Genomic DNA, 15341 nt, shown 5'->3' with positions numbered 1-15341 from the left:
CTGCTGACATTGCGAAATTCTTTCATGGAACCACCCTATTATGACATCATATCTGATGACGTTCTTTAGTTACACCCAGTTACACTCACTTTTGCTACGCATGTATGTTTTATCTTTACTATCAATTGTTACGCCTCCTCCATCTGTTTCACTGTAATGCCTACTGTATATAAATGATTACTTGTCAATAAAGGGGGTTCTTCACTTCCTGAACCTTCGTGGTGATGGAATATGGAGCTCCTCAATTTAAATTGATTCTGTAATAAAGCCCGTTCCGAACCTCTAATACCACGGATTCTGCCTCTTATTTTACTGAGCTATTGTTATAGATTTTCCGCATCAAATTAAGTCCCGGTAATTAAATTATTTACCACACATGGATCAGTGACTCATCCATTGATCACAGGTTTTGTTTTTAGTCCGATCCCTATCCTTTTTTCAGCCAATAAATATTTTCCTACAGGATAAAAGGTCATTTTAACTCAATAACCACTGTCAACATCCAGACAGTGTCCCTCATGGTGGAGAATGGGACTATCAAGTGACATAACCTATGTTGATGCTAGCCATCACACCACACTAAGCAGTGATTACATACACCACAAACTGTTAACATGTGGTTGAGGGTCTCCAAGACCCTATCCCTGAGACTCTGATATTGAGACCTATGTGGTTCATTCTCCCCTTCTTTTGATTGAAAAGGAATATCACTTGGAAACTGGATGAACTTCTGCTTTTTTCTACCTCTATTGTGTGATTCAAACAATGCCCATGCAACTCCTTCCCGGGGCAGAGTCACTCAATGCATTGATTTGCGTTGTGTTGCATTATTCCAGATTTATGAAGCCACTCAGGGCCATGCAAAGTGTCCTTGTATGGCTTCATGAATCTCATTTATTTATTGCATCATGCATGCATGATGTTATGCAGTACAAGTGATACAGAACTGTCCTCATATATATGGCCCTGGTGTTTTCCCCTTCTGAGTCCCTTAGTGAGCTCAAATGTTTCCCAATAATTGGTAAAAAGACAGAGAGAGAGCTCAAACTAGGATGGGGTATGCTAGGACCTTCAGCCCTCCATAGACTATGCTGTATGTACAATCTACTCATGAGGTAAGTTTTGCATAGATGGCCTTTCCAGAGTGCTAATTGTGTACAGATATCAATGCCCTTTTCTAACAGAACGTTTAATAACAGCTCTGCATATTGCTACTACTGATGCAGAAAGCCATGGAGATGCATTTAAGGAGAGCAGATTGTAGACATTGATCCATGGAATTCAGAAACTCATGAAGGAAGTGACAGAGGTGTCATGGATTTCTTAGATTGCTGCTTTGGGAAATATTGTTCATCCTTGTTGCTTGTGGCATCATGGACAGAGAGAGGGAAGCTTCTAAACTGTTTTTTTCATGGGCGCCTAGCCCTCAAGTAACCACACCTATTGGGTGGGCTACCAAGCTCCACACACTGCCAATGGGTTTTACATCTCTCTTTCTCTAGTTGGAGGTGATGCTAGTAAATTTAATTCCATGTGTACACCACACACATTCTAATAATCCAATGTGTTCCACTCATCTTTTGGTGTACATGAAAACATGATGCCAGGTTAACAGATTAAGTATGTTCTTCAATTTGGGACTATCCATTTGTAGAATATACATTCATGAGAATGAGCTTATTTTAGCTGTTTCTTGGGATAGGGCCTATCCTTGGAGTCATCTGTAGTCTGTCCGTGGATATATGGACCCTGTTCTTGAGCAGGTCTATCCGAGAAGGTTAGAAGACTGTTGTTGTGCAAGAAGACTCTTTGGTAACAGCTTAGTGTGGGAGGCACAAGACTTTTGTTTACCAGGACTCTTTGGGGGTCATTAAGACAGTGTGCATTGTATTTTAGAGTGGAGCATCTAAAGGTTCCATGTGAAACATGTCCTTGCAGTGAAATGGCCCAAAAGGCTAGCTGTCCCCTAGCAAAGCATTGTGATACAGTACTACATTTATTATTGCTATCACCACTTAGTTACCAGCTACAGAGCTCATTCTTGGATTGTTTTAAATATGTTTAACCAAATCAATTCATTGCTGAAGTTGGAATTGTAATAAATATTTTCAAACAGTTATTTTCAAAAAAGTGTCTGTTGCCGGCCTAGAGCCTCCAGAGACCCAATGCCTTCTTAGCTTTCAGCTATCACCAAGGAGTTGAACAACCCTCTTAATGAGGCATGAACTTTCTCCTGGAGCTGGGATGAAAGCTTTGGGTGTGGGGAGGTGTTCTAGTTCTTTGACAGGCTGACTATCTGGACTGTGGCCGGAAAATTAATTAACTTCAAAGGGGTCATCCCTGTCACAAGCAGATATATCTTGTTTGGCCCTTCATTTGTTCCTGTACCCTGTCAGGCAGGAGGACCTGTGGGTGAGGAGCTGCGTCTAGAAGGGACAACAGGGGAGAGGTTGCTCACTTCCCTAGCACAGGCTGGACAAAGGCAAATACATGTCCTGCCATCTAGGATTCAGATCTAGGATTAGAAAGGGGCACTATGGAGTTGTTTGAAGTAAAACATACAGTAAGATTAAAAACATGAGTTTGGTGACCCCTGGGAGCTTTTACCTAACTGGGGAGCAGCAAGGTGTGTCCCAGAGATATAGGCTAGCACTGTGAATAGCTGGGTATAACCATCCCTACTGTAGTCCACTCAGATCACTTCTCGTCCTGGTAAAAAAAAACAGAAGAGGACTAGACTTGCTGTCTGTGACCTGAGGAGAGGCTTTAAGACTGGACCTTTTTCCCTCCTGTATCCAGGACAAAGCAGTCAGATGAAACTTGGAAGACAAGTACATTTCCCTCTAAATGTTTTAGGCAGGGAAAAGGTAACTTTCTAAAAATACATCTTGCTTAATTGTTATTACACTTTTGATTTTCCAATTGAATTTGACTTTGAATAACTGTTGAAAAGAGTATTTAAGTTAAATGATAATCTGTTTCCTAACTACAATTAGCATTATTAACTGCAATAATGTAATTCAGTGTTTTCCTATAGAACAGCCAACATTGCTGGAGTGAAAGGAAATCTTGGGCTTTTTCACTGTAAGGACATGTTTAACATTAAACATATAGATGTCCTACTTTTATATACCATGCCCCATGCCTTGTGGATAATAAGGCTTACTTGGTGGTGATTTATAGTTTTTTAATAGGTATCATTAACCTGTCAAAAGCGGTTATTCTGATTTGTTGAATGTTTAGTTTAAATTTGCAACAGCAAGAATATAAATGGTAGACCTGCAGTACTGTTTGTAATGTCACTGTAGCTGATGGCTCAAAGGTGCAGCAGTTCACTAGTGACATTTAACTTTCAGTTCCTTGGTACACATTGTATCAAACATTAGGGGCTTATAGGTCAGTTAAGTATGATAGATCGGATATGGAAACGTAATTAGGTTGAAAGTTAGAACACAAGCACTTTCACCCCTGAATAATCAAGGAGCACAGAGCTGTATTATCAGCAAAACTAGTCAAGGCACATATCAGGAGTTATACCCTGCAAAGATGTTCATTCTCTACCCCTCTTGTGTCCTACCCAGGATAGTCTGACCGCTGCACTCAATACCCGCAATACTGGAAGTGTAAACAGGGCTATAGACCTACCTGTGGTAGCCTGACTCCTGCACCTAATGCGCCGCCTGCTATGCTGGCAGTGTAAACAGGGCTATAGACCTACCTGTGGTAGCCTGACTCCTGCACCTAATGCGCTGCCTGCTATGCTGGCAGTGTAAACAGGGCTATAGACCTAGCTGTGGTAGCCTGACTCCTGCACCTAATGCGCCGCCTGCTATGCTGGCAGTGTAAACAGGGCTATAGACCTACCTGTGGTAGCCTGACTCCTGCACCTAATGCGCTGCCTGCTATACTGGAAGTGTAAACAGGGCTATAGACCTACCTGTGGTAGCCTGACTCCTGCACCTAATGCGCCGCCTGCTATACTGGAAGTGTAAACAGGGCTATAGACCTACCTGTGGTAGCCTGACTCCTGCACCTAATGTGCCACCCACAATACTGGAAGTGTAAAGAGGGATATAGACCTACCTGTGGTAGCCTGACTCCTGCACCTAATGCGCCGCCTGCTATACTGGAAGTGTAAACAGGGCTATAGACCTACCTGTGGTAGCCTGACTCCTGCACCTAATGCGCTGCCTGCTATGCTGGCAGTGTAAACAGGGCTATAGACCTACCTGTGGTAGCCTGACTCCTGCACCTAATGTGCCACCCACAATACTGGAAGTGTAAAGAGGGATATAGACCTCCCTGTGGTAGCCTGACTCCTGCACCTAATGCGCCGCCTGCTATACTGGAAGTGTAAACAGGGCTATAGACCTACCTGTGGTAGCCTGACTCCTGCACCTAATGCGCCGTCTGCTATACTGGAAGTGTAAACAGGGCTATAGACCTAGCTGTGGTAGCCTGACTCCTGCACCTAATGCGCCGCCTGCTATACTGGAAGTGTAAACAGGGCTATAGACCTACCTGTGGTAGCCTGACTCCTGCACCTAATGCGCCGCCTGCTATGCTGGCAGTGTAAAAGAGCTCCAAACCTTGCTAGGGTAGCCTGACTGCTGCAACTACTCTGCCACCCACTATAGTGGCAGTGTGAGCAGTGCTCCAAACCTGCCCAGGGTAACCTGACCGCTATAACTAATGTGCCACCCGCTGTAGTCTGACTGTTGCAATGTAACCGCTGCATTGTGCTGAGGCAAAATAACCCTTTTTGACATGAAAAGTCATCTCTTTAAATAAGTCAACACTATGTAGGTATTGTTCCACATAAGACATGGTGCATGGTGTTGGAAAGTGAGACAAGTAGAACATTTATATCATGTCCCTACAATGACGAGGGACACAAATCTATTTTCACTGCTGCAGAGTAACGATTAAAAAATATAAGGGGAAGTGTAAAGTGGAAAATTACCCTTTACCTGCCTAAACTGTCTGCGGCCTAATTTGCATTCATTTATGCCAGTTCTTAGCCTGTTCTCAAACCCAAAAATAGAAGTGAAAGAGGTGGAAATATGTCACATGAGCTGACTTGAATGGTGGGAGATGACTCCTCTGTACTTTATATAATATTCAGAGTGGGGCTTTGGGCATCCTGTGACACCACTCTGTCAAATCCCGCTTGGCAGGCCGGTTGAGCCACATGCAATGCTTGTGGTGTATTGTCTTTGTCTGGCCGCTGAAGGGACCTGATTTTGTCTGACCAGACTGCTGCCTCAGTGTCAGGGCCGGTGCTCTTCTGAATCGCTCGGGAGCAGAATGTCGCTGTTCCCAATGCCCCTTCCCAGCTTTCTGGACCACACGCCTTTAGATAAGAGTTGGCCCAAGAAACCTAAGGGGGGGAAAGGGGATGGGACAGAGAAGAGACAGTCACTACGTCTTTTTCTTTCTTGAGTGTTGTCGCTCTTTCTATCTTCCACTGCGGTGACAGTAGTGTGTATACTGTAAAAGAAGTAATCACATTAGTAAGTACCCTATTCTTACACTCTACTCTATCTATGCTCAGAGTGACCTTTCCTCTCTAATACCCACCCTGTCTTTAGTGACAGATGCTCCTCTTCTGTTGTGTGGGGGTGGTGTTGTCTTGGTGTGAAGTTACTGTAATGACAAAAGTCCTTTCTTTTAGAGTTGTCTTACTCTCTCTACTTATCTCATTGTTCCTTATTTCTTTTCCCTCCTATAGGTTCTCTTACCCAAGATACCACTGAAGGTGCCTCAACTGGATTCTGGATTGGTGAGTACTTCTTCTTAAAACTTCCTGAGTAACTGCTATCATAGTTTTCCTTTCCTTTGTGTCTGCGTAGTCGTTACTCTGTACTTCCGTAATTCTTCCTAATAAGGAGATTCTGTGGTGTACCCCTAACTAGCTACACTCGGGTATGCTCGGGTATGCTCTCCTCACAAGGACTTGGTTCTGTGTACTGTCCTGTTTGACGCTCTGAGGTAAGCTGTCTGTGCAATTTATGAACTCTCCGCTGTGATACAGTAAGCCGGGCTCACTTCTCTGACAGAAACAAACTGGAATTTCTCCTGTGACGCTATAAATAGTTATTGTCGCTGAACATTCTCCTCATGATATATCGCTCTTGTGGTTTGTTATGTATTGTTGCCCTGAACAACGATTCAAAGGGGAAAGGAGGAATGCTCGCATTTGCTTTTCCTTCTCTCACAAGTTTTTTGAGGAAATAACTCTTCAAAAATATTCCGCGCTGAGCAACAGAACAGTCTTACTGAATTTTCTGGAACCAGGAACTCGACTTTTCTACTACTTGACGAATATCTCTCCTCACAAGCGCGCGGCACACAACAGGTGACTTTCTCTCCTCATGACTCCGGTGAAGTGCGCCTCTCCACCGGGCTGACACCTGGATCCTACTGATTACTATGGAACGCTAGAGCGCTAACCTGCTGCTCAAGCGTTCCAACTGCAGCGGCCATCTTAGATTCTGGTCTTACTTTATTTGGCTTAAGGTTCGCTGTTGAGTATGGTCTGCTGGTCCTGACACTCAGCTGTGTTGTGGGTGTTTATACTGCTTCAAACTGGAATTTAGTTTTAAATGTGGAAAAACAATAGGATTGCCATAGTGCACACCCCACTCACACCCCCTACCTCACAACCCAAATTTAGTATGGCCAAAGTTCTTTGACATTTTGGATTTGCCCAGACACATTGCATTCTGGGCCAATTTGAAGAAATGCAAACAGGAAATAGTAAAAAAAATGGGTAGATCATGGACTGAGAATTTATTCCATTAGTCAGAGAGGAACTAAGAGTGTCTTAGGGGGTCCCCTATCACATGCTGGTGAACCCTACAAAGTTGGACTCTTACCTAGTCTTACTCAGAACACTTCTGGGTATGTGGAAGAAAAAAAAAGAACTGGACCTGCAGTCTGTGACCTGAGAGGAGTCCTGAAGGACTGAGTCAGATCACAAAGCAGTGGAATCCTGAGTTCAGTTGACTGACCTCCTGTATGTTTGTAGGGACATCAGAATGTACAAGATGCCTTTTTCCTAAAATGCTTTGGTGACGAGTGGTAACTGGACTAGGACTGAATGCAAAAAGTGTAGGTAAATCAATACTTTTCTTAAACTATGCCGGTCACACTTGGAGTCCAACAAGGATCCTCTCTTTTCCCACTTCAACCTATTCATGGAGCAACTACCAGAAATGCTAAGGGAATCCAACATTCACGTTCATCTTTACATGAATGCCATCCAGTTGCACTTGAAAATATCATACCTGAAGACATCCAATTTCTCAATAGTATTCTTCAAAATCCCCAAAACTGTCTCACACGTAACCACCTCAAACTTAACACAGAGCCAGATGAGAGGACCATAGCCTCCTCGCTGGATTGTAGAAAAGAATAGGTTAAGCCAGGTGTCCCAGACCAGTATCTTGGAGAGCCCGAAACATCATTACCAAGACTTTAAACATAGTTCTCTTCCACACTGGGAGCTAGTGCAGAGAGGAAAGATGACTTGAGGACCTTGCTTTCTTAGGTAAATTCTATAAGAGGCGTGCAGCTGGGTTCGGAACTGCGTGCAACCTATGGAAAACATATTCTGGAAGGCCAAGATATAGGACACTAGCTTAGTCAAGGCGAGATGTGATGAGAGCCCGGATAACTGTTTTCTAGCAGTAAAGGAGAGAAGAAACAAAACATTTGTCAATGCCCTTAATATGCCAAACCGCACACCAGTCACTGTGCTAATCTGGGGTAGGAAAGATAGAAACCTGCGAAACTTAACTCCCAGATTCCTGACCGTGTCTGTGTGGGACTTAAGTGAAATGAAAGCTAATAAGCATGCTACAAAACTAAAACCTTTCCTCCCTCAAAAAGACTTCAAGTCGGCCATGCAATCACTCGTGATCTCCAGACTGGAATATGAAAGTGCTACTCACCCAGGCCTGGCTAGAGCCCCAACAGCCCTGTTAAGGGCCTCACTCAGATGTGCAGCAAGACTCATTACTGGGCAAAAATGTTTCAATCATATCTCACCTGACCTGAAATCCCTCAACTGGCTCCCTTCTGAAGTAAGAATTAAACTAAAAATGTCATGTATGATGCTCAAAGCTCTGCATTTCAACACCCCAAGTTATCTCGTCAACAAGCTTGAGCTGTCTGGATACTCTAAAAGGACCAGCACCTTGCTGCTAAAGCCAAAACATTTCAGCAGGATGAAAACCTACAACAGAGCTTTCTCTGGTATCTCCCCCAGAATCAGGAACTCTCTGTCCCCTGATATAAGACTGACTCACTCTACTACCTCATTCAACAAAAAAGTCAGCTTCTGATATTGAACAAATTCTTGTAATAGATAGTTAGATTTCTGACTCTTGACTTTATTGTTCTCCTATCCCATATGTACTTTTACTGTGCTTAAAGATTTGTATATCATTGTATATCATTGCATCATTTACTTGTAAAGCGCACGGGTCACATTTGCAAAATGAAAACCTTTTCAAATAAATAAATACCAGCACAAACCACTTGGAACATCTTAGCAATGCTTTTCAATTCACCAACTATTAAAATTTCAGGAAGCCTAGTCAATTTTCTTTTTCTGCACTCGGTGGAGGAATTTCAGCACTCGGGCGGAATAGCCACACAGAGCTTTGCAGAGTGTACACCATGTGCAGATTCAAACCCTGAGACTCTACACTCACAATTTTACGGGTTGTAAGTCCCTTTGTGAATCAGGCCCAGCATGTAGTAGGGAAAAGTCCCACCCTCATACATAGAGATGATGGTCCACCTCTTGTGCACTTAGGTAGGTGGGGACTTACTTTTTTAGTTTATGGGGCGGTAATGGCAAACTGTAACACACCACTTGCTTCTGCAGCACTGGTACTAAATGTGTGCCAGTGACTCTGCAAATCATGTTTAACTACCCTCTGTACCTTTCCTGCCATGTATACCTTCATGTTCTTCATGCATACCTTCATGTTCCACCCTCTGTACCTTTCCTGCCAAGCATACCTTCATGTTCTTCATCCGTACCTTCATGTTCTTCATGCACACCTTCATGTTCCACCCTCTGTACCTTTCCTGCCATGCATACCTTCATGTTCTTCATTCATACCTTCATGTTCTTCATGCATACCTTCATGTTCTTCATGCATACCTTCATGTTCTTCATTCATACCTTCATGTTCTTCATGCATACCTTCATGTTCTTCATGCATACCTTCATGTTCCACCCTCTGTACCTGTCCTGCCATGCATACCTTCATGTTCTTCATTCATACCTTCATGTTCTTCATGCATACCTTCATGTTCCACCCTCTGTACCTGTCCTGCCATGCATACCTTCATGTTCTTCATTCATACCTTCATGTTCTTCATTCATACCTTCATGTTCTTCATGCATACCTTCATGTTCCACCCTCTGCACCTTTCCTGCCATGCATACCTTCATGTTCTTCATTCATACCTTCATGTTCTTCATGCATACCTTCATGTTCTTCATGCATACCTTCATGTTCTTCATGCATACCTTCATGTTCCACCCTCTGTACCTTTCCTGCCATGCATACCTTCATGTTATTCATGCATACCGTCATGTTCCACCCTCTGTACCTGTCCTGCCATGCATACCTTCATGTTCTTCATGCATACCGTCATGTTCCACCCTCTGTACCTTTCCTGCCATGCATACCTTCATGTTCTTCATGCATACCTTCATGTTCTTCATGCATACCTTCATGTTCCACCCTCTGTACCTTTCCTGCCATGCATACCTTCATGTTCTTCATTCATACCTTCATGTTCTTCATGCATAACTTCATGTTCTACCCTCTGCACCTTGCCTGCCAAGCATACCTTCATGTTCTGAGGTTACCATTATTTATCTGTTGTTAATTGTTCATTTTATCTAACATGGTAAAGGGTTATTCAGTTCATTGACCCCTTTCCCTTGTTCTTTGATGCCTGTAAACTGGATTTTGATTATGAATGTCCTTTTGAAAACCCTAATAAGGAACATAAATAACATATGAAAGAGAGGTATGAGGTGGACTCCAGATTTAATAGCCTTGGTGTTAAGGAACCACAACATTCTGGAGCCTCAACAGTGGACTTCTGAGAAAAACTTTGGGCACTTTTACAGATTAAGGACTTTGTAATGTATTCATTTTACAGAACCATCCCATATAGTGAAAAACACTTCCCTAGCTAATAAGATGTATGCGCTATCATATTCGATGTAGCGGTATTAGGTGCCTAAAAGAACGCATTTAAGATTGTGTTCTACACAGTAGTAATAAAACACCCACTACTCAGAATGTTAGAACTGTTTGAGTGTGTATTTCCCCAAAGATGGCTCATGAGTGTGTGAAAAGATAGATGCCTGAAAGAATAAATGAAATCATTCATGTATGAGTGAATAAACAAGTAAATGAAGGGATTTACAATAGCATGGACTTAGAGCTGAGAAAGTGAGAGGACACTATCATGGGAGAAGAGCTTCTCAGGGGGTTGCATAAAGGAATCATGCTTGTGATTACCACACATGCAGTTACAACGCAGTGGTTACCACATGTCACCATTTCCACGCATATCTTAACTCAGAATATGCCTTTACCATGCATGCCTTTAAAACACATTTAGTTGCAAAGGCTTGATCGGTAAAGGCAGATGTGTCTTAAAGGTTAAATGTGGTAAGAGTACGCACTTTGCAACCACTGGCACCTGCCACGGCCCCTCCCACACCCAAGCCCAATCCACCACTCCTCCTCTCTTCCCCAGCCCTGAGCACTAAAAATGGGACCTCAGCCCTAAAAAATGACCTCAACCGCAGCCGTGAGCCCTAAAACCGTCCTCCCGGCACTAAGAACACACCGCAGCCCTCCACCCATAGCCCTAAGACCCATCCTCTGGCCCTGAAACCTACTCTCCAAGCCACATCCCAATCCCTTCGATGTCCTGACACCTTTGTTTTAAACACACCTTCCAATCATTCCCTCCAAAGCTAAAGGGATGACTACCTGTACCGTGCACATGCCTTTACCGCTTTTACAATGAACATCGTAAAATCATGCATGGTAAAGGCATAATTGGTCAAGTCAAATTTGTTAACACTTGCGTTGTAATGGCATGCATGGTTGAGACCACATGGTAAATGCTGCATTCCCTTAAAAACCATGAAACTGCCAAGAAGGTGTCTCCCCGGAGTCAGGCCCCTGGCACACTAGGTGGCATTTGTTGGTCAGTGTGGATCACTGTGAGGGCTGGAGAGGCGTCCAAAGACAGGAACCGCGAAGAGCTGGTGTTGGGGTGTGAGGGGTCAGCTTCGGTCCCTGTGCAACAATGCCAGCTGAAGAAGCGTTGATATGTGACATTCATATTCCATTCTGAATCCACCAATACCAGTGCCAGGCCTCAAGATATGAATTCATCCAGAACTTTGCATAAGCCTCAGTCAACCAGGATGGACAGATGACAGAGCAGAGGACCAGAGGAAATGGAGCAGTCAAAGGACTGGAAAGGGCTCACTCACCAAGAGTAAAATCAAAGTAAGCTTGCATTTCCCTCAGCTGTGGGATGTCTCTGCAATTCTCTTCTTGAAGGTTCTAGATATTCTCATGATTTTTCTGATAACCAGTCCGGCCCTAAACTCTTCTAAGGTTCACATGGAATTGAAGGAAGAGGTTTGTCCCCAGTGGACAGAGAGCGCCTTCCCAGCTGACTCCTGTGGCGCTGCCTCCATCACGGCTGAGAGGATTCCCCCGAAGAGACCTTTATAGCAGTGGCTTACACATTGCTACACACAGCTTTGTGATTTTGTAAACTTCTAATTAGTATATGACTCAAGAAAAATGATTCAAGATAAAAAACTCCAAAAATCGAAACATTACAAAAAAGGAAATAATGGATGGCGTTTGAAGAAAATAACATTTACTGTAGCAGAGGGACAGTGAAACAGCATCACTCAGGTGATGGGACACTTCTTTCTACTTGCCTCACTTTGTCTGTCTTATGATTACATAATTATGTTTGTCAAACAGGATGAGCAGTTCACAAGCTTCAGTCAGTTGCGAACTGTCAACAAGCTTTTGGGCACATGACTATTAAAGCTGATGTATGCCTGTTTTCAATAATCTGCAATTTAAATTATTTAGTATAAATCTGGGTGCACAGGTCATTGGATTATTTTGTCACTTTCTATCATCCAGAATGGCAACTTTTGCTGCCCTGAAAGAGATCCATGTCCAGCACCTGGATCCGAAGAAAGTGGTTGATTTCTACACGGGGAAGGTGTCCCAGTTCGAGAGAGATTCCATCAAGTCGCTACTTGTTCGTCTGACTAAAGCCTTCTCTTCGGGTGAGCGACCCTTTGCACCCTCATCTTTGCTTCAGTTACTCTGTAGTTGGAGAGGAGCTACAGAGAGGGAAACATCGTTTACAACGCGGGGATTACATCGCAATGCCATTACATCGCGGTTTTTACAACGCAAGTCGTTACAACGACTTGCGCTAGATGGCGCTCTAGGACAAGGAATAGTATAATTTACTATCCAACACCTTCCCTACTGTACGTAGACTGGAGTTGGAATAGTAAATTATACTACTCCTAAGTCCAGCGCCCTCCAACGCAAGTCGTTGTAACGACTTGCGTTGTCAAAACCGCGATGTAATGTACCGCGATGTAAATGTATGCGTTGCAACGTCATACAATCTACAGAGAATATGGATACATTTCAAATACAGTCAGAAGGTTTGGAGAAACATTTCTGTTGTGGAAACATGTTATTCATTGAATGCTATCCAAGACTGGGGGAAATCTCTGTGGTTCAGGAATCTTGAATTACCTTGGAAGGGATTGAGAAATTAGGCAAAGTACAGCAAAATGTTGTTTTTTTGTTGGAAAAAATGCACCAAGTGCATCGAGTGAGCCTGACCACCACAATGAGGCTTTGGGGGGCTCTCCACATAGAAAAGTTGGGGGGAAATGGTGCATTTTACAAGACATTTGACATTATATATTGAATTGTATTAGCTTTTAAAGCTTAGTAAAATATGCACCAGGATACAACAATCTTATGTCAATCTTCCGGGATTGACAATCTTCAATGATACCTTCACTACTACCCTCCAACTGTGGCTCTCATCTCTCCAAAGCACATGTATTTAATTTATTTTACAGCACCGCTCATACCACTGTAGATCAGTTAATAGAAAATGTTCAATAAGGCAAAGGGAACTACAAGGTGTAGGATTCGCGTGTCATCCATGTTGGTAGGCGTTTTTTAACATCTCGACCGCAGCACGAATTCCGCTGCGGTGCTGGTGATTTATTGAGTGGTCGGAGTTTGGACGGTCCCTGGCCGTCCTCCGCACACACCCACTGTGAGGTCAGACGGCCAGCGGCCGTCCAACGCATGGAAGGGGTTAAGAGTGCTTGCTCTGGAGAAGCACAAACTCAGGATTCATAACATAACACAGGGGTTAGCGTTGACTTTAATAATAAGGATTTATTTCTACCCAAATAAACCTTTTTAGCAGCATCGGAATAATGAAAGACTGGGAAGAAGCATAACTTACTAACTTGTACCATGCAGTTTGCATGCAGCTCTTTGACGGCAGTTTATAGCTCACTGTGCTAGATTAGGATTGGAACTTGTGAACTGCACAATAACAAAATAATCTCTGTGGCAAAAGCAGAAACCCACTGAACTATGCACAAAACAAAATACAGTTTTTTTAATGCATGGCAAACATTCTTTGCAGCAGGCATATTAACAATCTGCACTTCCTTAGATGAGTCAAAGCTGCCACTGGACAAAACCCCCATCTTTCTCCAGCATATACATTAACCACTGGAGTTATCTTGACACTTTTAATTGCTGTCCAAAAACTGTTCATTATACAAGGAACTTTTCAGCGCTTTTAAAACTGGTGTCTGCGGACCCCCTGGCAATGTGTCACGGAGCCTGGGCCTCCGCGGACCCCAGTTTGGGAACCACTGCTATTACTGTTACATCTCGGGACCCTTCTGCTTGTGGAGATATATGAGGCTTGTAGGTACACTAAGAACCCGAGGTACCCACAGCCAATTAAAATGTTGGAGTGAAAAATTGGTTTCAAGGAAGAGATGGAGTTTAGAAGCTGTGTTTTTTTGTGCACTCTGAATTTGTGGGTACCCGTATTAGCATGTCAATGAGAGGGCATTGTTCAAAATTACTTCTTTTTTACACACTGTCTTACATTTTGGAGGCAGAAATGTGGTAATAACACTTGTTCTACTTTTCTGTGTTCCCCAAAGTCTTCAGACAAAAATGATACTTCACTTGTGTAGGTAGGCCTAGTGTCTGTGACATGAAATGGCCCAAAACACAACTGAAAACTGACCTTTCTTTTGCAATGTGGCTAACTGTGGATTTTGGGGCCTAGCTCAGCCGAAACCTAGGAAAACCTAGCAAACCTGTACATTTTTTTAAACTAGACAACCAGGGGAATCCAGGATGGGCTGTCTTGTGTGAAGAATCCTAATTTTAAGGCTTTCGGTATTCACAGAAGGCATTTAGGAGTCCTAAAGTTAGGACTCCTAACTTTTGTGAATACCGAAATGAGTAAGTGCCTTCTGTGAATACCAAAATGAGTAAGTGCCTTCTGTGAATACCAAAATGGTAGTAAGTTTAGGATTTTGTCTTAAGTTATTTCTGTGAATCGGGCCCTATATTTATAAAAAAATATATAGCGCTTAGAGCTCGCTGTGCTATCCCCTCAATCTCTATGTTCTTAACCTTTCCCAGTCACCCACCCTTGTCCCAACCACACAAGTGAGGTATCATTTTACTCTTGAGACCAAGGGGAATGCTAGGTAATATGAAACTTGTGTCTATGCAGTGTTTCCAGACAGAAATCTGAGGAAACATTTTGTTTTTTAAGCTAAGTTTGAGGTTTACAGGGGATTCTGGAAACAAACATATTGGGGGATCCATGTAAGCCACACCTCCCTGAACTCCCCCGGGTGTCTAGTTTTCAGAAATTTCTGGGTTTGGTAGGTTTCCCCTGATGGCCACCTTGCCCAGGACTAAAAACGCAAGTGCACCCCCTCCTGAAACCAAGTAGTTTTGTGATAGATAATTCTGATGTCTAATGTTGTTTTTTTGTTGGAAAAAATGGGAAAAAGTATGTCTGTTTTTTCTTTTGCACAGGCATCAACAAATGGTTTGTGGTGCTAAAATCACAATCTTCTCAGCTTTCAGGAACAAGCATACTTTTGTCAGAAAACCAAAAATTACTACATAGTTTTGCAATTTTACTGGGACATAGCCTATGTTTAC

The 15341-nt window shown here is 43.1% G+C and overlaps 1 protein-coding gene and 1 long non-coding RNA gene across 2 annotated transcripts in view; one reads left to right on the top strand and one right to left on the bottom strand.

Annotated features, from left to right (window-relative positions):
• LOC146829843 (uncharacterized) overlaps positions 1-15341 on the bottom strand; it is a 270714-nt gene that overhangs the window by 56233 nt on the left and 199140 nt on the right. The window lies entirely within an intron of this gene.
• LOC146829845 (nicotinamide N-methyltransferase-like) overlaps positions 12219-15341 on the top strand; it is a 31644-nt gene continuing 28521 nt past the window's right edge. The window contains exon 1 of the mRNA XM_085608515.1: positions 12219-12376. Coding sequence (XP_085464641.1) covers positions 12229-12376 — 148 coding nt within the window. The 5' untranslated portion in view covers positions 12219-12228. The remainder of the gene's footprint in view (positions 12377-15341) is intronic.

Source organism: Triturus cristatus, chromosome 5_2 (assembly GCF_964204655.1).
Source record: "Triturus cristatus chromosome 5_2, aTriCri1.1, whole genome shotgun sequence".
NCBI classification, from domain to species: Eukaryota; Metazoa; Chordata; class Amphibia; order Caudata; family Salamandridae; genus Triturus; species Triturus cristatus.
The sequence above is the reverse complement of the archived record's forward strand: the minus strand, read 5'-3'. Positions and strand labels throughout refer to the sequence as shown.